The sequence below is a fragment of the Pecten maximus genome, chromosome 16 (genome assembly GCF_902652985.1).
Source record: "Pecten maximus chromosome 16, xPecMax1.1, whole genome shotgun sequence".
NCBI lineage: Eukaryota > Metazoa > Mollusca > Bivalvia > Pectinida > Pectinidae > Pecten > Pecten maximus.
Window position 1 is genome coordinate 19,086,576 of NC_047030.1, and position 18,490 is coordinate 19,105,065.

The 18,490-nt window shown below is 37.6% G+C and overlaps 1 protein-coding gene and 1 long non-coding RNA gene across 4 annotated transcripts; both read left to right on the forward strand.

The window, feature by feature from the left end:
- Positions 1-623: 623 nt before the first annotated feature.
- Positions 624-10,864, forward strand: LOC117345366 (apolipoprotein D-like). Of its 3 annotated transcripts, none has more exons than XM_033908441.1 (5): positions 624-741; positions 970-1,108; positions 1,910-2,034; positions 7,169-7,263; positions 10,586-10,864. In XM_033908441.1, exons 2-5 carry the CDS (start codon positions 989-991, stop codon positions 10,807-10,809), a joined length of 564 nt encoding a protein of 187 aa, XP_033764332.1. In that variant the 5' UTR covers positions 624-741; positions 970-988; the 3' UTR covers positions 10,810-10,864. The 3 variants fall into 3 exon arrangements, with proteins under 3 accessions (XP_033764332.1, XP_033764331.1, XP_033764333.1); XM_033908440.1 differs by having other exon boundaries at positions 696-745; XM_033908442.1 differs by lacking the exons at positions 624-741; positions 970-1,108 and adding an exon at positions 1,130-1,474.
- A 1,210-nt stretch (positions 10,865-12,074) lies between these two features.
- LOC117345368 lies at positions 12,075-14,895 on the forward strand. The gene is made up of 3 exons (XR_004536420.1): positions 12,075-12,840; positions 13,945-14,072; positions 14,267-14,895. It is a non-coding gene; the product is annotated as an uncharacterized LOC117345368 (long non-coding RNA).
- The last annotated feature ends 3,595 nt before the right edge of the window (positions 14,896-18,490 follow it).

An 18,490-nucleotide genomic window follows, 5' to 3' on the forward strand; every position in this document is an offset into this window, starting at 1 on the left:
AAACTGAGACCTTCCAAAGATGTTATTTCAGTGAAATAGGTATACACATCGATTAGGCTTTCTCCGAATTCCGCAAAAACATTAGCCTACTAGAAAAGCTAAGCCCGTATCAATAGTTTATGGGGATTTGATAAAGCAGAGTTAGCGTCAAGACCTATTTAATGTATTTTCAGTTCTTAACAATAACATAGATGTTATTGAAATAATGGCTATTGTTGTTTAGAGTATCAACAGTACAAATAAAGGGTAGTCTGGTGGTGTTATTGACATGAATAGTACTAAATATCTATCTCTAGGGTGTCCTATCACAGTAACTTGGTTTTCATTGATGAGCGAACTCTTTGTCTGGATGTTTGGAGCGAGCAGTGTGCATTGATGAGCGAAATCCTTGGATGTATGGAGAGAGAGAGTTTGCATTGATGAGCGAAATCTTTAAAAGTTGGAGAGAGCTCAGATGGGCTGATGTTAATCTCAACTTCATGCAATACCATGTGAATGTATGATTCCCTTCTGTTTCGTAAGACTTGCTGTACAATCGAGGTCTATGTGTCTCAATTACCTGTCTGATATGGACGTATCAATTCTAGTTCGTAGGGCCATTTGTCCGTATACGAACTTTCCATAACCTTATGTAACGAATCCCTCAGTGTCCACCTAATACAGCTCAACACACGGACATCACGGTGACAGAGATAACACCGAGCCTCTAAATGATAGGACAGTCGACCATAGATGGATCTCGTTTGTAACTTCCTGTGATAAATTAGCGACAAGAATATTCATTAAGGAATAACACAAACCTTGTTTTAATTAAGATTATACTTTTTGTCGTTTTAAGTTGCATAAATCCCCTCTAAATAACCTTTTTTGTCAATATGTAAGTTATATAATTTCTTATTTCCCCTTATCTTGTTCTGACGTGGTTAAGACCCCGAATAATAGATATATAAACATTCATATGTCACACAGGACCACAGGAAATCTAACGATGCGATCGCCACTCGTCCTCGTAGTTCTCGCGCTAGTTGCTGATGTATCCCTTGGTCAGGTGTTCGGGAAGGGCAAGTGCCCTACGGTGTCTGTACAACAGTCGTTTGACATACAAAAGGTAAGGTGTGATATAAAATTTAAAAATGTAAAACCAACATAGCAAAAGCTTTTGCAAAAACACAAATAGCACATTTCATTATGAATTTGTAATAGTGCATGCTTAGTAATTGATATAAAACTCATACAGCTGTAAAACGGATAGGTTTTGCGATTTTATCCTTACCTTCGAAAATACCAAAACTACCATATAGCAATTTCAGAAGCATATTTAACAAGCTCCCTTTTTAAAAATGTATTTAGATTTGAGCTTTTTACAGATCTGTATAACCCAGAGAATGCATCTTCTTATTCAGCTGTTTCGTCCTTCTATGACTCATCAATGAATTTAGGGACACCAGGCAACTGTTTCGTCCTTGTAGGACTCGTAAGTAATTAAAGCGATATCATTCGTTCCTCTACAACTCGACAGTGATGCTGGGGGACATCACACCGCTGTATCGCCCTTCTAGGATTCGTTAGTAATTACAGGAGTATCCTACAGCTGTTTCGTCGCTCGAGGACTCGACAGTGATGATTGGGACATCAAATCGTTGTTATCGTCCTTCTAGGACTTATCAGTGATGCTAGGGACATCATACCGCTGTATCGTCCTTCTACGACTGTAGGATTCTTTGGATCAAAAATATGGAAGCCCGGAAAGGAATTTAGGAAAATCAAAATGAACCTTAACAAACTATAGAAGGGTGAATTCCGCACATGATACAATCGGTTTCCTATTTCTTTAACACTTTTAAAAGAAAATAATACATGTCTATGCATTCTGAACTGTCTTACATATATAATTTCGTTTTATTTACAGTATATCGGTAACTGGTATGAAATACAGAGGTTTTATGTTGGATTTGAGGATAATACCAAATGCACTGAAGCGAATTATCAACTGAAAGAGGATGGGCACATCCGGGTGGATAATAAATGTATATCGTAAGTATGGCAGTAGACACTTCAAATTCATATATCTGCTTGTTCCTATCTTCCAGGTATTGAATGTTAAGTTAGCTTGTCGTTTATGTGTTTATATGTTTGTATAAATTTCCTAGAAATGTTGAGAGTGTGACTGAACCCCGATTTGACCCAATTGCAGAAGACGCTTACTCCCCTGGAACACCTTGTACTAATCATCCGGTACCTTTTAAAGAGTCTCCATGCAAATATACACATGTATATTTTGTTCCCTCCCGAACACTTGTTCTTATTAACTCTGTAATTTAACAAAGGTTTCCGTGTAAATCTGTATAGTTAACATTTTGACATCATTTTTTCAAAGCAAAATATCAAATTAGCAAAAATAATCTCTGGGCCAGTCACAATATATAGAGTAAAAGTGATACTATTAGCACTACTAATTATGACAGTCGTGATTTTTTCTGTTGGCGTACGCTAATAGACTGCTTTTGACAATTTGTGTTACTATTTTCTAAGTAAATTATGATACTGTTTCGACGACACTGTGTTACTTTTTTATAGTTGAGATGACGATACTGTTACTAATTTGCAGTTGAGATGACGATGCTGTGTTACTATTTTGTAGTTGAGATGACGATACTGTGTTACTATTTTGTAGTTGAGATGACGATACTGTGTTACTATTTTGTAGTGGAGATGACGATACTTTGTTACTATTTTGTAATTGAGATGACGATACTGTGTTACTATTTTGTAGTTGAGATGACGATACTGTTACTATTTTGTAATTGAGATGACGATACTGTGTTACTATTTTGTAGTTCAGGTGCCGATACTGTGTTACTATTTTGTAGTTGAGATGACAATATTGTGTTACTATTTTGTAATTGAGATGACAATACTGTGTTACAATTTTATAGTTGAGATGACGATACTGTTTCTATGTTGTAGTTGATATGACGATACTTTGTTACTATTTTGTAGTTGAGATGACGACACTGTTACTATTTTGTAGTTGAGATGACGATACTGTGTTACTATTTTGTAGTTGAGATGACGATACTGTGTTACTATTTTGTAGTTGATATGACGATACTTTGTTACTATTTTGTAATTGAAATGACAATACTGTGTTACTATTTTGTAATTGAGATGACGATACTGTGTTACTATTTTGTAGTTGATATGACGATACTGTGTTACTATTTTATAGTTGAGATGGCGATACTGTGTTACTATTTTATAGTTGAGATGGCGATACTGTTACTATTTTGTAGCTGAGATGACGATACTGTTACTATTTTGTAGTTGAGATGACGACACTGTTACTATGTTTTAGTTGAGATGACGATACTGTGTTACTATATTGTAGTTGAAATGACGATACTGTTACTATTTTGTAGTTGAGATGACGATACTGTGTTACTATATTTTAGTTGAGATGACGACACTGTTACTATTTTGTAGTTCAGGTGTCGATACTTTGTTACTATTTTGTAGTTGAGATGACAATATTGTGTTACTATTTTGTATTTGAGATGGCGATACTGTGTTACTATTTTGTAGCTGAGATGACGATACTGTTACTATGTTGTAGTTGAGATGACGACACTGTTACTATATTGTAGTTGAAATGACGACACTGTTACTATTTTGTAGTTGAGATGACGATACTGTGTTACTATTTTGTAGTTGAGATGACGATACTGTGTTACTATTTTGTAGTTGAGATGACGATACTGTGTTACTATTTTGTAGTTGAGATGACGACACTGTTACTATTTTGTAGTTGAGATGACGACACTGTTACTATTTTGTAGTTGAGATGACGACACTGTTACTATTTTGTAGTTGAGATGACGACACTGTTACTATGTTGTAGTTGAGATCATGACACTTACTATTTTGTAGCTGAGATGACGATACTGTTACTATGTTGTAGTTGAGATGACGACACTGTTACTATATTGTAGTTGAAATGACGACACTTACTATTTTGTAGTTGAGATGACGATACTGTGTTACTATTTTGTAGTTGAGATGAAGATACTGTGTTACTATTTTGTAGTTGAGATGACGATACTGTGTTACTATTTTGTAGTTGAGATGACGACACTGTTACTATTTTGTAGTTGAGATGACAACACTGTTACTATTTTGTAGCTAAGATAGCGATACTGTGTTACTATTTTGTAGTTGAGATGACGATACTGTGTTACTATTTTGTAGTTGAGATGACGATACTGTGTTACTTTTTGTAATTGAGATGACGACACTGTTACTATTTTGTAGTTGAGATGACGATACTTTGTTACTATTTTGTAATTGAGATGACGATACTGTGTTACTATTTTGTAGTTGAGATGACGATACTGTGTTACTATGTTGTAGTTGAGATGACGATACTTTGTTACTATTTTGTAATTGAGATGACGATACTGTGTTACTGTTTTGTAATTGATATGACGACACAGTGTTACTATTTTGTAGTTGAGATGACGATACTGTGTTACTATTTTGTAGTTGAGATGACGATACTGTGTTACTATGTTGTAGTTGAGATGACGATACTTTGTTACTATTTTGTAATTGAGATGACGATACTGTGTTACTATTTTGTAGTTTAGGTGACGATACTGTGTTACTATTTTGTAGTTGATATGACGAAACTTTGTTACTATTTTGCAGTTTAGGTGACGATACTTTGTTACTATTTTGTAATTGAGATGACAATACTGTGTTACAATTTTATAGTTGAGATGACGATACTGTTTCTATGTTGTAGTTGATATGACGATACTGTGTTACTATTTTGTAGTTGAGATTACGACACTGTTACTATTTTGTAGTTGAGATGACAATATTGTGTTACTATTTTGTAGTTCAGGTGTCGATACTGTGTTACTATTTTGTAGTTGAGATGACAATATTGTGTTACTATTTTGTAATTGAGATGACAATACTGTGTTACAATTTTATAGTTGAGATTACGACACTGTTACTATTTTGTAGTTGAGATGACAATATTGTGTTACTATTTTGTAGCTGAGATGACGATACTGTTACTATTTTGTAGTTGAGATGACGATACTGTGTTACTATTTGTAGTTGAGATGACGATACTTTGTTACTATTTTGTAGTTGAGATGACGATACTGTGTTACTATTTTGTAGTACAGATGACGACACTGTTACTATTTTGTAGTTGAGATGACGACACTGTTACTATTTTGTAGCTAAGATAGCGATACTGTGTTACTATTTTGTAGTTGAGATGACGATACTGTGTTACTATTTTGTAGTTGAGATGACGATACTGTGTTACTATATTGTAGTTGTGATGACGATACTGTGTTACTATTTTGTAGTTGAGATGACGACACTGTTACTATTTTGTAGTTGAGATGACGATACTTTGTTACTATTTTGTAGTGGAGATGACGATACTGTGTTACTATTTTGTAGTTGAGATGACGATACTGTGTTACTATTTTGTAGTGGAGATGACGATACTTTGTTACTATTTTGTAGTTGAGATGACGATACTGTGTTACTATTTTGTAGTTGAGATGACGATACTTTGTTACTACTTTGTAATTGAGATGACGATACTTTGTTACTATTTTGTAATTGAGATGACGATACTGTGTTACTATGTTGTAGTTGAGATGACGATACTTTGTTACTATTTTGTAATTGAGATGACGATACTGTGTTACTATATTGTAGTTGAGATGACGATACTGTGTTACTATTTTGTAGTTGAGATGACGATACTGTGTTACTATTTTGTAGTTGAGATGACGATACTGTGTTACTGTTTTGTAGTTGAGATGACGATACCGTGTTACTATTTTGTAGTTGAGATGACAATAATGTGTTACTATTTTGTAATTGAGATGACGATACTGAGTTACTATTTTGTAATTGAGATGACGATACTGTGTTACTATGTTGTAGTTGAGATGACGATACTGTGTTACTATTTTTTATTTGAGATGACGATACTGTTACTGTTTTGTAGTTGAGATGGCGATACTGTGTTACTAAATTGTAGTTGAGATGACGACACTGTTACTATTTTGTAGTTGAGGTGACGCTACTGTGTTACTATTTTGTAGTTGAGATGACGACACTGTGTTACTATTTTGTAGTTGAGATGACGATACTGTGTTAATTTTTTTTAGTTGAGATGACGATACTAGGTTACTATTTTGTAGTTAAGGTGACGATACTTTGTTACTATTTTGTAGCTGAGATGAAGATACATGTACTGTGTTACTATTTTGTAGTTCAGGTGACAGTATTGTGTTACTATTTTGTAGTTGAGATGACCATGCTGTGTTACTATTTTGTAGTTGAGATGACGATACTGTGTTACTATTTTGTAGTTGAGATGACGACACAGTGTTACTATGTTGTAGTTGAGATGACAATACTTTGTTACTATTTTGTAGTTGAGATGACGATACTGTGTTACTATTTTGTAGTTAAGATGACGATACTGTTACTATGTTGTAGTTGAGATGACGATACTGTGTTACTATGTTGTAGTTGAGATGACGATACTATGTTACTATTTTGTGTTGAGATGACGATACTGTGTTACTATGTTGTAGTTGAGATGACGATACTTTGTTACTATTTTGTGTGAAGATGACGATACGGTGTTACTATTTTGTAGCTGAGATGAAGATACTGTGTTACTATCTTGTAGTTCAGGTGACAGTATTGTGTTACTATTTTGTAGTACAGGTGACGATATTGTGTTACTATTTTGTAGTTGACATGACGATACTGTGTTTTTGCCAACGTTTTATAATTATTATGCTAAGTTTAAACCAAAGTTCTGATAAACCCCAGTTGGCACTATGACGTCATGCATTATGTAGTCTCCATGACGACTCTAATTAACCAATATATACTGATGATGATTTCATGTAATGCTGTTTCAAATGACGTAGATATATTGTGTTTTCGTAGAGTGTAGTTTCAGCCAGTATTGGAAGCTACACAGTGTGATGACATCACTGGTGCAGATCCATGATAAATGCGATTACGCAATATTTACGCTTCTTTATTCCGTAGTTTGCAGTTTCCACGACGATTGTTGTAATGATTAAGTACCGGTACTAATTATTTCTCTTTGTAGGTTGAAAGACGATGGTAAGGTCATCGAAGCGATAGGAGACGGTTATGTTCCTGACAAAACACAACCGGCAAAACTTGAAGTGAAATTTGCAGAAGGTACATTCTCTTATTTGGTTATTCTAATATTCTGCATTGATAAACTATTTTTCATTCTCCAGTTTGTTTGTAGAACAGACGTCGTTGCCAGGCTAGTTTGGTTTCTCGAGTCAAACAATATCATCAGCCCACTCCAAAGCGGATTCAGAAACCGAAGAGGGACGGTAGACCATTTGATCCGACTAGAAACGTTCATTAGAGAAGCTTTTGCCAAGAAAGAACACCTTGTTGCCGTATTTTTCGATCTTGAGAAGGCATACGATACTACGTGGCAGTATGGTATAATGAAAGACCTGCATGAGATTGGTGTGCGCGGGTGAGCGTTGGTTCAACCTATTCTGAAACAGCCAAACAAGAAATGGGAGTTCCTCAAGGCGGAATCCTATCAGTAACACTTTTTGGCCTAAAAATTAATAGTATAGTTCAATGTCTTGGTCAGTCTACAGAAGGCTCACTATTTGTGGATGACTTTCTGATCTGTTATAGTTCAAAGAACATGCACACAATAGAACGACAACTCCATCAATGTTTAGGCAAATTACAAGTATGGGCAGATGAAAACGGCTTCAAATTTTCCAGATCAAAAACTGTATGTATGCACTTCTGTCAAAAACGAAAACCACACAATGACCCAGATCTCACACTTGATGGCATTAAAATTCCAGTTAAATTTCTCGGACTAATATTTGATTCTAAACTATCCTTTGTTCCACATATTAAACATCTGAAGGATAAATGCTCAAAGGCGCTGAACATTTTGCGTGTCCTCTCCCATACTGACTGGGGTGCGGATCGTGAAATGCTTCTGCGACTGTATAGGTCGCTTATTCGTTCGAAACTTGACTATGGCTCGATCGTCTACGGATCAGCACGCAGTTCATACCTGCAGATGCTGGATCCTATACAGAAGCAGGGGTTACGTTTAGCTCTTGGGGCTTTTCGAACAACACCGGTAAAAAGCCTTTATGTAGAGGCGAATGAGCCATCGTTAAATGATCGAAGGAAAAAACTATCATTACAATTTGCTGCCCAATTAAAGTCCAATCCAAAAAACCCAGCTTTCAATCACGTCTTCAATCCACAGTATCGAAACATCTTCACTCAAAACCAAAAACTCGTACCAACCTTTGGCATCCGAATATCAATTTTTTTAGAAGAATTAAACATATCTTTAGACAACATAGCCAAGTATTCAGTACCGGATATACCACCATGGCTTGTTAAAACACCCGATATTAATTTCACGCTACATGAGCGGGCAAAGGCCAGTGCATTACCCGAAGAACACAAATCCTCCTTTCGGGAGTGCATTGCGGGTTTCCCTACTCATGCACAGATCTACACTGATGGCTCAAAAGATGGTGAGAAGGTTGCAGCAGCCTGCTGCACTACTCACCACTGTTCTTCCATTCGACTACCAGATGGCGCCTCGATATTCTCTGCGGATGCATGTGCCATCGGTTTGGCCCTTGACCATATCGATGAACACTGCATTGAACAGGCCGTCATCTGTTCTGATTCACTATCAGTCCTTCAAAGCTTACGATCACGTGAACCCAAGAACACCTTAATACAAAACCTTTCCTCCCGGGTATCTCGAACTTCCGATAAATGTAAACTTGTTTTTCTGTGGATCCCGAGCCATGTTGGCATCAAGGGAAATGAAAAAGTTGATAAAGCTGCCAAAATGGCATTAAACCTAGATCAAACAAACATCAAGATGCCGTATTCAGATATAAAGCCAATCATTCTGTCAGCCATTCGACACCAATGGCAACAACGATGGTGCATAGAGACAACAAATAAACTTTTTAAACTGCAACCGAAACTTAAGCTAAGTCTGCCCAGTCGGAGAGATCGCAGAGAGGAAATTGTCCTCTCTCGCCTCCGAACTGGACATAACTACATCACACAAGTGCATCTACTGAAAGGGGGAGATCCGCCTATATGCCACGCATGCGACTCCCCTTTCACAGTGGAGCATTTTTTAATTAATGGCGCAGACTTTAAACATGTCCGGGATAAACATTTCGATGTTCCCGACATGAAAACACTCTTTGATATTGTAACCGTAGATCGTATCTTTGAATAACTGAAAGAGATAGATTTATTTTACAAAATTTAACTCAAAATTCATCATGATCATTCGACAATACCTCATCCGTTCTTATCGTTCCAAACCATTCATCATAGTTTGAATTTTCATTTTCATCATTCGTTATCACTTTTAACATGAATTTTACTGAATCTTAGTTTTATTCCTCGATACCTTTTAAATGCATTTTGCTTGTTGATCATTTTTTAAATAAACAAATCTCTGTTTTATCTGTCCACCTTTATTTTATGAAGTGACCTGCTCCATCTTAGAAATAGCTAAACCGACTGGCCCTAAATGACCATAGTTGTCGATGGGCCGTTAAACTCAAACAAACAAACAAACTTAACAGGTATTTTGTACTGTTATTACTGGATACATTTTACCTGTCCATACTTTACAGGTATTCCGTACCGTAATTACTGAATACGTTTTCCCTGTCCATACTTTACAGGTATTCCGTACTGTAATTACTGGATACGTTTTCCCTGTCCATACTTTACAGGTATTCCGTACTGTAATTACTGGATACGTTTTCCCTGTCCATACTTTACAGGTATTCCGTACTGTAATTACTGGATACGTTTTCCCTGTCCATACTTTACAGGTATTCCGTACTGTAATTACTGGATACATTTTCCCTGTCCATACTTTACAGGTATTTTATACTGTAATTACTGGATACATTTTCCCTATCCATACTTTACAGGTATTTTATACTGTAATTACTGGATACATTTTCCCTGTCCATACTTTACAGGTATTTTATACCGTAATTACTGGATACATTTTCCTGTCCATACCTTGATTACTGGACGCATTTTCCATATCGTTACTTAACCGGTATTCTGAATCGTAATTACCAGATACAATTTCCTTACCCATACTTTACAAGAATTCCACACCATAATTACATTTGTCATATACTTCATGTATTCCATTTCCTAATTACTGCATATATTTCTCTGAACACATTTTTTCTTCTGTTTACATGTTTTACATACTATAATTACTGGATACATTTCCCTAGTCAATATTTTACAGTTACATGTATTCCATGCCATAATTACTAGATTAATTTCCCTGAATACATTTTCCTTGAATTTACAGGTGCCCCGAACGGTAATTGCTGGATACATTTCTCTATTCAATATGTTACAGGTACATGTATTCCACACCGTAATTACTAAATACATGTCCTTGTATATATTTTCCTTGTACTTACAGGTGCCCCGTACGGTAATTACTGGATACTGGACACGGATAACGCCAACTATACGCTGATCTACTCCTGTAAGGATGTTCTCGGCCTAACACATGTGGAGTTCTGTTGGATTCTGTCACGGGAGAGAACTCTAGCGTCTGAAACGAAGGAAAAACTTTATCAAAAGCTGTCTGGTTTTGGAGTGAAAACTGACAATTTTTTGACAACAGAACAGACGGATTGTTAAACCCTTTTTTTATGTGGCCTGGTGTTGTTAGAAAATTAAATGAATAACAAATGATTAAATGAGTAGCTAATTATTTGTTTGATTTTCAAAGTAAAGTATGAAAAAGGTTATTGCTAAATAAAACATTAATTTATAATTAATTTCCATCTTGGTGAAAGGGTAGTTAATATGGCAGCAACTAATCCTTTGACGTGTTAAGATATTACATACGACATTCAACTGATTAGCGCATTGACATTTAATATGGGATGCAGAATATAATTATTTAAGGATACAAAACCGAACATATGCTCAAATCGTTTCCATTGCAGATACTTACAGATTTGTAAGGTATACAATATTAACAATTGTACTTCAATAAAGGAGTACCTCTGTGACAAAGCAGAAGTTATCGTTAATGATTTGTTGATAGTGTCAGGCGCAGTGATTATTGGAAAGAGCTAGATAAGCCAAGGTTATCGTTAATGGAAAGAGCTAGATAAGCCAAGGTTATCGTTAATGGAAAGAGCTAGATAAGCCGAGGTTAGCGTTATTGGAAAGAGCTAGATAAGCCAAGGTTATCGTTATTGGAAAGAGCTAGATAAACCAAGGTTATCGTTAATGGAAAGAGCTAGATAAGCCAAAGTTAGTGTTGCGTCTCTCTCCAATGAGGAGTGTAATTTTTGGACAGTTTGGTCACTTGACGACACGGATGATGGTAATGAGCTCTGTGCCAGCAACATTACTTACTCAAAACATAATTCAACATTCAATGCATAAATCTTGTTTTTGCTAAATTTAAAACGTTTCTTGACGACACGAATGATGTTAATGAACTCTGTGCAAGCAATATCACTTACTTAAAAATATAATTCAACATTCGATGAATAAATCTTGTTTTGGCTAAAATTAAAACAAACATTTCCTGGCCACAACTGGATGCACTGTATGATATTCGTAAGTATGGTTTCTAAAACATTCTATATGGCTACTTTAGCGTTGAACAAGGCTTTCGTATCCAAATACGTTGGTATAGAAAATCGAACAAGAGAAGAAGCCGTTCCACACAACACTTCTTTCACAAAAGCCTTCTATGTAAATAAGTCTCAGTTATCTTGGATGACATGTATATATACTTCCAAAGATAAAAATGATGAAATGCAAAATTCATCCTATTGCGAAAAAGCAAGATGGAACTATCCAAAGTTGAAGAGGTTCGTCCTTCCAGATTTTTATATTTTTAATTCAATAATGAAAATGATGGCAAGATAACGGGAAAATTGAGTCTGTGGAAAACCTGAATGTATGGCTACATGATAGCGATTTCATCATTGTTGACCGAGGTTCTTTACTTCATTCCGTAACACATGCCTTCCTCAGGTGAGTCGCAACATCAAACATCAAACAAGGATGGACAATGCACAAAAAAACCCATTCTGGGTCGTAGTAACCACGGATGATTCAAACAAAAGCATTTTTAAAGAGCCGCTATACTTTTCACTGAAACACATGTCATTGAACAGCTTGTTCGAATTACTACTGCCTGCATGAATCTTATGCATGGTCCCATATACAATCCATCTATCGCCTGTGAAGCAAAATATTGCCAACTTGCCAGCAACATGTCGGCCATGATTTCATTGGAGAATTCTTTGGCAGACGGACTTCTCATTCAATGAACCTGATTTAAGTCAAAGTAGAAGAAGTTAGTGCGTGCTGAGAAAGCTATTCCAGGGATTAATATGGTATACATGGGAATTGCCAAATGAAGCGCCTGTCAAATCCAGTAAGGCTCAGGGTATATTGCAGAAAACCTGACTGATGATGGTGATATCCAGGTGTGGGTGTCCCAGCATACTGATGATCTCATTCGGGGACGTCGCAAATTCCACAGCTATTACAATGGTTGGATAGAGTCCAATGCAGACAAAAAGGATGACCCTATCACAAATCATTACTGTCAGCTTGAAGTAGGCAAACGTACAGTGGGTATGTCATGCTACACTTCAAGTATCCAGTACTACCTCGGTCAACCTCTCTCACCAATCACAGGTAAGACCTGTACATTCACGGGCAAAGGTGTTCAAACAATTAATTGAAGCTGCATGTTGTCACTGACAAACAAATGATGTCATAACAGAGTCTGGCTTGTTGGAAACAAATGCAATTCACATTTCCTTTGTACATGTATTAGAAAATGTTGATTACATCTCAAATGAATTACGCTGAAATATTATTGAACATACAAAGAACTTCTCATAATCCTTTATGCTATGTCATTCAGCAAAAAGGAAAGTTTCAATGTATTTGCCTCAGGGTGAAATAAAACATAACAAATTAATCCTCCAACTTTTAGGGAACTATGTGTCTTGGTAACCACAAAAGCTACATAGTGATATATATTTTATGCATGTATGAATTCGAAAAATTATAAGATACCAAATATTTGATTATAATTAATTATCCATCATATTTCTTTTATTTCAAACCAAGATGATATTCAATTTTTAAAGGCTAACCATAATTTAATAAGATATGATTTTTATAACAATAAATACTCTATCTTACAACCCTAACATGTATTTTAGAGGAAATGCCCAAGACTTTTAACATCTATAATTATTTTAGATTCTGTAGAATTCCAAATCCTAACTTCAAAATTGAAGAAAATCAGACTATTAAATATCAGGGGGGATACAAACATGATAGCCATGCATCATAAATGTATCCGGGAGGGGAGATTATAAAATATCGGAGGATACAAACATAAATGTATCCGGGAGGGGAGATTATAAAATATCGGAGGATACAAACATAAATGTATCCGAGGAAGATTTGAATATGGGGGATACAAATATAGTAGCCAGCATAAACGTATCTGGGAGGAGACTATAACATATCAGAGGGATACGAATATGATAGCCATCATAACTGTATCCAGGGAAGGTTGTGAATTATCAGGGGGGCTACAAATATGAAAGTCATCATAAATGTTTCTGGTAGGAGATCTGGGCGGTAAATGAGGATCAGTAGGGTTTTGAAATAAAAATTCACCAAAGTTCCCCTTCTGGAGCACCACAACTCTAGCCCCAGGGGTCAGACCAGCCTCATTTATATAAAATATGTTTGCCCTGTCCTAATGTTTTTTCTTTCCAGTGTTGGTAGTAATCCGCTTTGCGATTAAGGAGGACTAACGGCGCATAGCAGACAACGACGGATGAAGCGTGATGGCTAAAGATCATCGATCCTGACTCTTCGGGTCGGATGACCTGAAAATATATAAGGTGATTAAGTTAGAAAGATTTAAACATATTTGACCCTGCGACTTTCAGCAAATTGACAGTCAAGGTCATCTATTTGAACAAAATTGGCAACCGTTCATCCTAAAGCTCATTTAGCCTTCTGGCATGTGAGCTTAGAATTATTTACGAATAATTTTGATTTATTTGAAGATGTACATTGGAATCTATTATTTCAGAATGCTGATGTGACAGTCGTGAAGAAATCACCAAAGATCATGCGTCAGTGCCACGTGGCCTCCTACTGAAGACATGCTATACACCATCTGCTGTTACATGCAACTGTGTCCACAACAAAAAATATCAAAAGAGAGCATAATTATTTAGCTTTGGTCAATATTCAATAATTCCCGTCAGTAGTGCAATATATTGTATTGTTTTATTTATTGATTCACTAACAATTATTTGAAGCTACTGTGATTTTATTCATAATTTGCAGACATTGATTACATTATTAGCAAATAGATTAAATATTGATATTATCAAATATATTTAATAGGCCGTTTGTTTGAAAGATGGACACAACTCAATTGAACTAAAGTTTTCCTTCTGTTTATGACATAATAAACTGAATCTATATCAATACATTTATCTTAAATATATAAACATGTTTTGTTTTTCTTCATGTCTTTATCTTAATTGTATGGACAGATGGACCCTCTGACCTCTGCAGCAAGATTGTTGAATTGTTGAATACTTTTTGTCTCATCTCCTAGTCCCTGAGTTGATACAGATATGTCAGAATCAAATACTCAGTACTCTGCAGGTAATTTAATTATAGAAGAGTCTCTATATGCCTTATGAAAATTGTGAAGCTCTAACCCTGAGGCAGATAATACAAATAAAAAAACCAAACAAATTCAACAAATATCGTTGTTATTTCCTTTTACAGGTAAACCTTCATACACATGACAGGTAGACACTACCTGTATCATTACCAGCTTAGTGACTATATATAGACACAGCCGTGCCTCTAGGCTAGTCGTTATGTAACAATAACTGACCAGGTGTAATCAGTCACCATGACACCTGTACAGGTACCCATGCTATCCCCATGGTCAACTGTCTTGTTAATTAAGGCTAACCTGATGCATCACATAATATTTGTAAATCAGAGAGTAAGTCAATCAAGGGTGGGGTGAGGGTTACATTTTTTCCTGAAGGAACTATTGTGGGGGCCTGTGTGTTCGATCGAGTTTTCCACAGTCTGTGTTGGGTCGTCTTCCCCACGGCCGATATCGATGTTATATCGCCTTTTTCATGGCCTGTAATATATCACCTTCTCCACGGCCTGTAATAAATATATCACCTTCTCCATGGCCTGTGTTATATCACCTTCTCCATGGCCTGTGTTAGATCACCTTCTCCATGGCCTGTAATATAACACCTTCTCCATGGCCTGTAATAAATATATCACCTTCTCCATGACCTGTGTTATATCACCTTCTCCATGGCCTGTGTTAGATCACCTTCTCCACAGCCTGTGTTAGTTCACCTTCTCCACGGCCTGTGTTAGTTCGCCTTCTCTACGGCCTGTGTTAGTTCACCTTCTCCACTGCCTGTGTTAGTTCACCTTCTACACGGCTAATGTTAGTTCGCCTTCTCCACGGCCTGTGTTAGATCACCTTCTCTACGGCCTGTGTTATATCACATTCTACCATGTTTGCTATGCAACGCTAGTTTTGATTAGTTTAAAACCATGCATTATTTTCCAATAATACACGCTCGTGCCAATAATACACGCTCGTGAGTCACGGCTGTTACAATTTTATATATATCTAATATTCACAAATTTCATATAATGTTACTATAGCCGAGTGGGCTAATGGGTTAGTCTTTCATAAAAATTTTATCACGACGCGAGTTCGAATCCTACGGAGGCCCCTTTTTTTTCTTCTTTTTTTTTCTTCCCTTTTTTATCCCTTTTTTTTTTAAATTTTCAAAATCCATGCCATATGATAGATGCTCTTGATCGTAATACTGTAGTCCCTGTCAAGAAATGTATATTTCATCAACAAATAATGCAATACTCAAGAAATAAATTACAAGGTCTTCCCGGGGTTTCTTTGCTGTTTTTCTATTAGAAAGAGGTCGATCTCAGAACTAAACAGTACATGGTAGAATAGAAATAATCAACTTTCACTCGTGTATTATTGCAGGATATACAACTCGGACTCGGACATTTTGCAATTTTAATTAATAACTCAGGCCTGCGGCCTTCGTTATTAATTTAATTGCAAAATATCCTCGTCCTCGTTGTATATCCTGCAACAATACACGAATCATCGTTAATTATTTCTTAATTCTCCACGGCCTGTGTTAGTTCACCTTCTCCACGGCCTGTGTTAGTTCACCTTCTCCACGGCCTGTGTTAGATCACCTTCTCCACGGCCTGTGTTATATCACCTTCTCCACGGCCTGTGTTATATCGCCTTCTCCATGGCCTGTGTTATATCGCCTTCTCCATGGCCTGTGTTAGATAACCTTCTCCATGGCCTGTGTTATATCGCCTTCTCCATGGCCTGTGTTATATCACCTTCTCCACGGCCTGTGTTAGATCGCCTTCTCCATGGCCTGTGTTATATCGCCTTCTCCACGGCCTGTGTTAGATAACCTTCTCCATGGCCTGTGTTAGATCACCTTCTCCACGGCCTGTGTTAGATAACCTTCTCCATGGCCTGTGTTATAACGACTTCTCCAAGGCCTGTGTTAGTTTACCTTCTCTACGACCTGTGTTAGATCACCTTCTCCACGGCCTGTGTTAGATCGCCTTCTCTATGGCCTGTGTTATATCGCCTTCTCCACGGCAGTGTTAAATGACCTTCTCCATGGCCTGTGTTATAACGCCTTCTCCAAGGCCTGTGTAAGTTCACCTTCTCTACGACCTGTGTTAGATCACCTTCTCCACGGCCTGTGTTATATCGCCTTCTCCACGGCCTGTGTTATATCGCCTTTTCTACGGCCTGTGTTAGATAACCTTTTCCATGGCCTGTGTTATATCACATTCTCCACGGCCTGTGTTAGATCACCTTCTCCATGGCATGTGTTATATCACCTTCTCTACGGCCTGTGTTAGATAACCTTTTCCATGGCCTGTGTTATATCGCCTTCTCCACGGCCTGTGTTAGATCGCCTTCTCCACGGCCTGTGTTATATCGCCTTCTCCACGGTCTGTGTTAGATAACCTTCTCCATGGCCTGTGTTATAACGACTTCTCCAAGGCCTGTGTTAGTTTACCTTCTCTACGACCTGTGTTAGATCACCTTCTCTACGGCCTGTGTTAGTTCGCCTTCTCTACGGCCTGTGTTATATCGCCTTCTCTACGGCCTGTGTTATATCGCCTTCTCCACGGCCTGTGTTATATCGCCTTCTCTACGGCCTGTGTTAGATAACCTTTTCCATGGCCTGTGTTATATCACATTCTCCACAGCCTGTGTTAGATCACATTCTCCATGGCATGTGTTATATCGCCTTCTCCACGGCCTGTGTTAGATCACATTCTCCACGGCCTGTGTTATATCGCCTTCTCCACGGCCTGTGTTATATCGCCTTCTCTACGGCCTGTGTTAGATAACCTTCTCCACGGCCTGTGTTAGTTAACCTTCTCTATGGCCTGTGTTATATCGCCTTCTCCACAGCAGTGTTAGATGACCTTCTCCATGGCCTGTGTTATAACGCCTTCTCCAAGGCCTGTGTTAGTTCACCTTCTCTACGACCTGTGTTAGATCAGCTTCACTACGGCCTGTGTTAGTTCGCCTTCTCTATGGCCTGTGTTATATCGCCTTCTCCACGGCCTGTGTTAGTTCACCTTCTCCACGGTCTGTGTAAGATCACCTTCCCCACGGCCTGTGTTAGATAACCTTCCCCACGGCCTGTGTTAGATAACCTTCTCCATGGCCTGTGTAAGATCACCTTCCCCACGGCCTGTGTTAGATAACCTTCCCCACGGCCTGTGTTAGATAACCTTCTCCATGGCCTGTGTTATATCGCCTTCTCCACGGCCTGTGTTAGATCACCTTCTCCATGGCATGTGTTATATCGCCTTCTCCACGGCCTGTGTTAGATAACCTTCTCTATGGCCTGTGTTAGTTCACCTTCTCTACGACCTGTGTTAGTTCACCTTCTCTACGACCTGTAATATATCACCTTCTCCACGGTCTGTGTTATATCGCCTTCTCCACGGCCTGTGTTAGATAACCTTCTCCACGGCCTGTGTTATATCGCCTTCTCCACGGTCTGTGTTATATAACCTTCTCCATGGCCTGTGATAGATAACCTTCTCCACGGCCTGTGTTAGATCACCTTCTCCAAGGCCTGTGTTAGATCACCTTCCTCAATGGCCTGTGTTTTTTCACCTTCTCCACGGCCTGTGTTAGATAACCTTCTCCATGGCCTGTGTTAGA

Bases quoted from the DNA above. Each gene is read 5' to 3' on its own strand.
- LOC117345366 (XM_033908440.1), top strand. From the start codon at position 711: ATGATAGGACAGTCGACCATAGATGGATCTCGTTT. The intron at 1,109-1,909 runs GTAAGGTGTGAT...TTTTATTTACAG, and splicing joins AGTCGTTTGACATACAAAAG to TATATCGGTAACTGGTATGA. The intron at 2,035-7,168 runs GTAAGTATGGCA...TTCTCTTTGTAG, and splicing joins GTGGATAATAAATGTATATC to GTTGAAAGACGATGGTAAGG.